This window comes from Suricata suricatta, chromosome 11 (genome assembly GCF_006229205.1).
Source record: "Suricata suricatta isolate VVHF042 chromosome 11, meerkat_22Aug2017_6uvM2_HiC, whole genome shotgun sequence".
NCBI lineage: Eukaryota > Metazoa > Chordata > Mammalia > Carnivora > Herpestidae > Suricata > Suricata suricatta.
Window position 1 is genome coordinate 73,737,571 of NC_043710.1, and position 7,364 is coordinate 73,744,934.

At 43.0% G+C, this 7,364-nt stretch overlaps 1 protein-coding gene across 3 annotated transcripts in view; it reads right to left on the minus strand.

Moving 5' to 3' along the window:
- Positions 1-5,293: 5,293 nt before the first annotated feature.
- The window catches only part of CWC15 (CWC15 spliceosome associated protein homolog), a 9,819-nt gene continuing 7,748 nt past the window's right edge, over positions 5,294-7,364 (minus strand). For all 3 annotated transcript variants that reach the window (XM_029914782.1, XM_029914781.1, XM_029914783.1), the window contains exons 6-7: positions 7,138-7,256; positions 5,294-6,164 (exon numbers count right to left, since the gene is read on the minus strand). In XM_029914782.1, the coding sequence (XP_029770642.1) occupies positions 6,035-6,164; positions 7,138-7,256 (249 nt within the window). In that variant the 3' untranslated portion in view covers positions 5,294-6,034. The remainder of the gene's footprint in view (positions 6,165-7,137; positions 7,257-7,364) is intronic.

Sequence of the window (7,364 nt, forward strand, 5' to 3'; positions counted from 1 at the left end):
GATTTAATTGGTTGGGGTATGGCCTGGGCATGAATGTTTTCAAAAGGTTCCAGGTAATTCTAATGTGAAGCCGAGGTTGAAAATGACTGAGAGTAGGAGAGAGGTTAGGAGAAGAAAAAAGAGATTGGAAATTGTTAAATGTGATTGCCAAATATAAATAAAAATTCAACAAAATAGTTGAAATGAAAGGGGCTAAAAAATTCCTTAGAAAGTAAAACAAAAAGAAAAATGTGAAGAAAAAATAAGAGAACAAAAAGAGAAAATATGAAGGAAAAAAGATAGAAGGGTAATCTACCAGTCAATAGGCGTTCTGAACAGAGAACAGAAGAAATAGAGGGGAGAAAATTTTTACCAGAACTCAAGCCTGGGAATCATCAAGGGACTCACTGAGAATCAAAATACAATGGTAACAGAGTCACAGTTGCTATATCATTATGAACTTGTAAAACAGCCAGAGAGAGAGAGAGGAGAGGGAGAGAGAGAGAGAGAGAGAGAGAGAGAGAGAGAGAGAGAGAGAGAACATGCCAAAAGATTGCAGACATTAAAAACAAAATATTAGGACATATATAAAGGAATATAAAGCAGACTGACATCAAAGTTTTCAGGAGCAATACTGAAATTTATTCAACATTTTTAAATGTTTCTATATTCATTTTGAGAGAGAAAGAGAGTCAGAGAGAGAGGGAGAGAGCCCCACCTGGGGCTCGACCTCACAGTTTGTGAGATCATGACTTGAACTGAAATCAAGAGTCCAACACTTACCTGACTGAGCCACCCAGGCACCCCAACACTACTGAAATTTAGAAAAAAATGAGGCAACGTTTTAAATTTTAAGAGGAATTTATTTTAAACCCATACTCCAGAAAACTATCAATGGGGGGGGGGTTGGGGACAGGTGGGGTGAGTCAAGGGTGCAGGCGGGTAGACTAAAGCTGGACATAGACATGCAAGGACTCGGAAGTGCCACCTCTCATTCATCCTTCCCTAGGAAGTGACTGCAGGGTGTATTCTGAGAGACGAAAGGAACAAATCGAGGAGAAAGACATGGGTCCCCGGAAATGGGAGCTTCTATGTGGGAGAGCATTAAAGGCTGAGAGGATTCATCTTAGAGACGACTTGCCTGCTAATCTCATATAATGAAATAACTTTTTAAAACAAAGATAAACAAAGACATTAATGAGAAAAAGAAAGGTAATCGGAAACTCTAAGAAAATTTAAAAGCTGTCTAAGCAAGGGAATTTAATCAAAATATTGGCATTTTAAATGCTTTGATCTACAAAATCTCATATGATCAATTTATCTGTTTTCTTTATCTTTTATATTTTCTGCTTCTGATATCATGCTCAAAAAGGCCATCCCGGCTCAGGATTAAACACACATTTACCTGTATGTTTCTCTAGGCTATTTATTTATTCTTTTCCCTTAAATCTTTAAGGAGAGGAAATATCCCCCGGAGGACCTGTGAGGGAACAGCTCTGTGCGGGCAGCCAGACACCTGCACAGGCCACCCGAGCAGGAGCTGAGTGCCGCCGATGCGAATCCTGGCAGGACGCCTTGGGATCCTCCTGGCCTCGGGAAAATGGGAGATTTGCCAGGAGCAAATCACTGTCTCCTAAGTATTCTGTCAGAGGCAGCTTCCTGTAGCCTCTGGCACTGATGTGGTTTGCAGCTTGGGTTGTACCTCCCTTGGGGTACAGCAGGAAGCCATGCAAATCAGCTGCAGCCTTGGGGTGCCTGGGTGACTCCGTCATTTGAGTGTCTGATTCGGCTCAGGTCATGATCTCATGGTTTATGAGTTTGAGCCCTACATGGGGCTCTGCACTGTCAGCACTCAGCCTGCTTCAGATGCTCTGACCCCCTCTCCCTCTGCCCCTCCCCTACTTTCTCAAGTAAAGAAACATTAAAAAAAAATTAGCTGCAGCCTGAAACCAGATCCTCTGCCCCGGGGGTGTCCTATCATTGGTGTTGCTGTCACCTGGTCCCTATTGTCTCAGAGTTGCTCTGCACTAGGGCCACTGGGAGCTAGCACCCTTAGACGCTTCCTTCCTCTGATTGCATAAGCACCAAGCTTTCTGAATCTAAAAGGGGCTTCTTGGTTTTTTAAAAAATGTTTGTTTTTGAGAGAGAGAGAGAAAGGGAGAGAGAGAGAGAGAGAGCCAGCATGCAAGAGCAAGCATAAGTAGGGGAGGGGCAGAGAGAGAGGGAGAGGGAGAATCCCAAGCAGACTCTGAGCTGTCAGTGCAAAGCCCAACTCAGGATCAGAACCGCAAGCTCAGGACTGGAGCTGAAATTAAGAGCCGGACACTCGCCTGAAAAACCCAGGCAGATGGCTGCTTTTCTTGACTGGCTAAATGGATGAGTCTTAGACCGCCTTTGTGCTCCACGGTAGCAATTTGTTTTCTACCAAATTGTTGGTAAACTTTCCTGACAGCATTTACTGAATCATTTACTCTTTCCCCATAGATTTCTTTTTTCTTGTTGCTTGACCTTTAAAAAAATGTTCTTATATGTAAAACTATTTTATATACCTGCATTTGTTTCCTAACATGCCTCTGACATTGAGGTTGCCAGGCGAGAGCAGGGCATTTTCAAACACGAAGAAAAACACCTAGAAGAGTTTTCATATAAAAAGATTCCAATGGCTAAAATGTAGTAGGGGCCTCACTGAGGGTGTGGTTTAGAGGTGTGACAGCCACCTCACCCCAATACCACAAATAAAATGGCACCCAACGTTTGTTGAAGGGCTGGCCCAAGGCTGGTCCTCTATCTTCCATGTTCCACAGACCTTGCCCGAGAAGAGGGTTGGGTTAACCTGTGGGCTGTCAGAAAGGTCAGCTGACCGCCTCTCCCTTGCTCCCCCCTTTCCTCCGTAGAGTGGTATAATCCAGGCCGTCCTCCTAAGGAGCTGTTTCAGAGACAGGGCACACCCCTCCCCCATCCCTGGTGCTGGTGTTTCTTTCCCTTCTCTAGCAGACAGGACCCAGCAGGGCTTGCTCCTCGGAAGTCAGGAGCATGAATGAAAGGCCTCTAGTATTTTGGAGCAGAAATTTAGTCTTGCAGAGGAAGTGAGGCACGTAAAATCAAAGCTGGGCAGAGGAGGTGTCTTTTAAGTTTCTTTTAGTGTTTTTTATTTATTTTTGAGAGACAGAGAGACAGGAAGAGAGGGAGACACAGAATCTGAAGCAGGCTCCAGGCTCTGAGCTAGCTGTTAGCACAGAGTCCGACGCAGGGCTCGAACCCACGAACTGTGAGATCATGACCTGGGATCATGACCTGAGCCGAAGCCGGACGCTCAACTGATTGAGCCACCCAGGCGCCCCTACGTATTTTTTTTAAATGTTTACCAATTTTGAGAGAGAGAGAGAGAGAGAGAGAGAGAGAGAGAGAGAGAACGAGAGCACACACACTACTAGGGAAAGGGCAGAGAGAGAGGAGACACAGAATCTGAAGCAGGTCCAGGGTCTGAGCTGTCAGCACAAATCCCCGATGTGGGGCTTGAACTCACAAATGGTGAGATCATGACCTGAGCTGAAGTCAGACACTTAACTGACTGAGCCACCCAGGTGCCCCTTAAGTATTCTTAAGATAAACCTCTATTCCACTGGAGTGTCTGTTACTAGGTTTCTATTCCTAGCAACCAAGCAAAGGCAATTACCATGTCTATGGCCCAACCCAAGCTCTGAGGGGTTAGGGAGTCTCTTAATTCAAAGTGAGACCGTTATGAATAGAACAAAACACAACACTTTCTAAATTTCAGCCGGCCCTTGCTGTATGCCAGTATAGAAAACATGTAAGAAATCCCTACTATGTGCCTGCCAGATACCTGCACCTCAGAGTATTACTCAGTTCCCACCAAACTCCCTTACGATTGTCTCCCTGTTATCGTTTCCTAGGTGAGCAAAGTCAGGACTAATTAACACGAAGAAGCAGTCAAGCCTAATAGTTAAGAGGATGGACTTTAAGAATAGAGACTGTTCAGGTTTGCATCTTGCCCCACCCCCTTAAGGGTTTATGACTTTGCTTTTAAACTCCTACATTTAAAAAAATAATACTAATAAACTTCTTATAAACTTCAATTTCCTTATCTATAAAACAGGGAAAATAATGCCGACGTTTTACAGAGAGTGGTGTCCATTACATGAATGCCGCACCAGCAGACTTGGTGAGTAGCGTGTTAAAGCCTGAAGTGACAACACTGGGCTTCCCGTCCGGCCTCGAAGCCCGGGCTGTGCGCTCAGCACGTGCCCTTAGAGGAATCGAAGGTCCTGCAATACGATATTTTTCCAGATGCAAGGCATCCAGGAAGGCTGTTCCCTGCCCTGTAAATCAGAGCTGCCGTGGGGACTTCAGGTGTCTTGCATCCCACTCGGGTCACACAACCGGCTTTACGTTAGAAAAGCATAGTCAAAGGAGGAATGAAAACATTGAAATAACCTTTACTCTGGATCTTTCTGAACCAAACAGAGAATCTGAAGTAAGTGCGCCTATCAGCCAGTATGTGCCAGCCTCCATCCACCTTTCAGACGCCAAAAAGGTAAAGCTTATGGGATTAAGTGCCCCCACCTCTTTTCCTTGACTTCACCCAGAATCCCAAGACTAGTTTTGGAAATCTAATGGTTTTCACATCATATCTGAAAGCAACATTTCCATGTAGTTTTAAGGCACTCATACATGTATTAGCTTTGATGCAGTCATTTGGCCTAAGTTTCATCTTCCTTAATTTGGAAGCACCTGGGACTTTTGTATGGAACAGTGGTGCTACTTAGAAACTTGAAAATGAACATGAAGGCACTTTGTAAATTGTAAAGCTGGAGATATTTTAAAAATAGAGTTCTAAATAATAATAAAGGGTTTTTAAAAAAACACTAATTGAAGTATTCAAAATTACTGTAAATAGATCAACCAGAAAAAATGCAGAGCATGAATGTGGAGTCCAGACCTGGGCCCCATTTCCAGCTTTACCCCCGACTCAGGCTACAGCCGGCCGGTGTCCAGCTTCCCCTGGGGAAGTGCTAGAGTAGTGAATTCGTTCTCAAAGGGTTGAAATAAATAGCCAGTGATAAAAAGCATATTATTTTTGCTTTCCAAGGTTTATCTTGTCAAGTTATCAGATAAAACTGAGGAATCCTAGGACTGAGTCTCTGTGAATGGCTCAATTTCTGGTCCCAATTTTTCTACCAAAGTGACACCCTTGAATCATAGCCCAGGCCTAAGGAAACCTAATTTCCCAGCTGTACAGAGACACTCCCACTTCCCACGAACACCCTCCAAGGTAACAAACAAACAAGCAAACTTCAATTTCAACAGGTTTTATTTCGTGTATTGTTTGCTGTTAGAACTTTCCTAGGCTCTGCATCTAAAGTCTATCAGTGTGCAAACTCTCTCAGTCAAAAGGGACACGACAGTTGAGTATCCAGGAGAACACAGGTGAGTGCCACATGCTTTCTGGGCATGCTTAAGGAGCTGTTTTAGGCCAAGAGGAAAAGGAAGGAGCGCTTGCAGAAGCGAAAGACACTCCATGTGCCCTGTGGCACATACTCAGGGAGTTTAGAGGTTGAGGACACTCTTCTATACCAAAATGAGGGGCAAACAGAATCCTTTTCATCTTCTAGCACACTTAAAAAACAGAGAAGATATCACACATTAACTGACCTCAAATCAATGTCAAAGAAATGAGAAAAAGTTAATGCACAAAGAAATACAATTCAAAAGAAAAGATGCAATGCTTTATAAGCTGCATACACTTCAACGAAAAAGTTGGGGACACAGATTTAGTCATAAACATTTTCAAAAATATTTATCACAAGAAGGGTCCCCTTCCCGTATTAAAAGGAAAACATATGACTGGCAAAATTCCATGAATCGAAATTAGGTTAAACCAATTCCCAAGTCCTTGACAAATAAGGGATCCATAAAGGAAGAGTATTTTGGAATTTAAAATTAGGGAAGCCTATGCACAATGTAGATGGGGAGAGAGAAAATAAAGAATGATTGTTAACGTTTTACAGTCTTTAATTAAGCACATAAAACTGTACTATTTAATGTATTTCTCCATGAACTTTTTGTGAAATTCGGATCGCAGTGTATCATTTACAAATCTTTTGTCTTTCTTCTGATCATCTACACCTTTTGCACAGTTCTTGAAAACAACATCATCATCCCACCTAAAGAAAAAAAGCAAACAGAACACTTACATGTCTGTATCAGGAGACAAAAACAAGGGAGCTGCAAAGCTTAGTCATTACCCAGAAAGATGCTGTACATCACCTGATGCGGCGACTACACCCAAAAGAATAAAGTAATTCTTAATAGGCTGTAACCTTGCTTTCTTACAGCAGGAAGGGCAACTCCTACTTAGAGCATGCAAAGATTCTTACTACTTCTGCTGTACGAGAGACTTCAGGTTAAAAAGCAGAAATACGCAGGCACAACTGCACAAATATTTAACGTTTCCAGGTCTAAAACAGAGGCAGCACCAGCACTGCCCTGGTTAATGTAGTTTTAGATGATGGTAATGCACCGATGCACTACAGTTTAGACTACTGGGCTTTACAGATTTTATACGCTCCCATCAGTTACCATTTAGTAATCATCCACTGTAGTATTTGCATTTTATGGCAACAAGAGGAGGAGAAACTACGGGGGTATAACCAGTAAGGCTCATGTGCTGGCCCACGTCCACATGTCACTGCTGGAGTGAAGAATATTCTGGGTGACCCCTCCGAAGAGGGACAGACATTGAAGAAGTGTGCACATGGATTCCTCCCCCAGCTTTCCCCTTATGACCCGGCTGTGGTTCTCTAAGTCACAGAGACAACTATATGCAGTCCTCTGAGTCCTTCTGAATGTGAAGGGTGATCCTGGGGACTCTCCCCACATGTACCTAAAATGTACGCTCTGTAGGGCCAATGGCACAATGCACTGCTCCAGCCTTAGTGCTTAGAACAGGGTCTGGTACACAGCTAGTTACCAGAATATCTACTGAAAGTAAGAATACTTTATTTCCTTCTCCTGTTATTCCAATATCGGATGGAGAATACGATCAGTGAAAGGGAGGTTTTTAGAGGTTTTACATAATATAGTTCGGTATAAAACTCACAATCTGCAATATATATCCAACTTATTAGTGTAAAGTACCTTCTTTTAACCTTAAAGTTGGCCTGAGGCTGGGATGGGCCAGTGAGATTTAGGAGAGGGTTTCCACTCAAAATGTTTTCCATACGTATTCGTTCTTCTTCAGCTTTTTGTTCTTGTTCCTGTCAATGACAGAGGAGGGCTCATTTACTTACATTAATTCTGGGGTCAATCTTCTTGTGTAACTCCTATTTTAAAAGACTGTTAGGATTTTATGAGGGAGCTGGAAT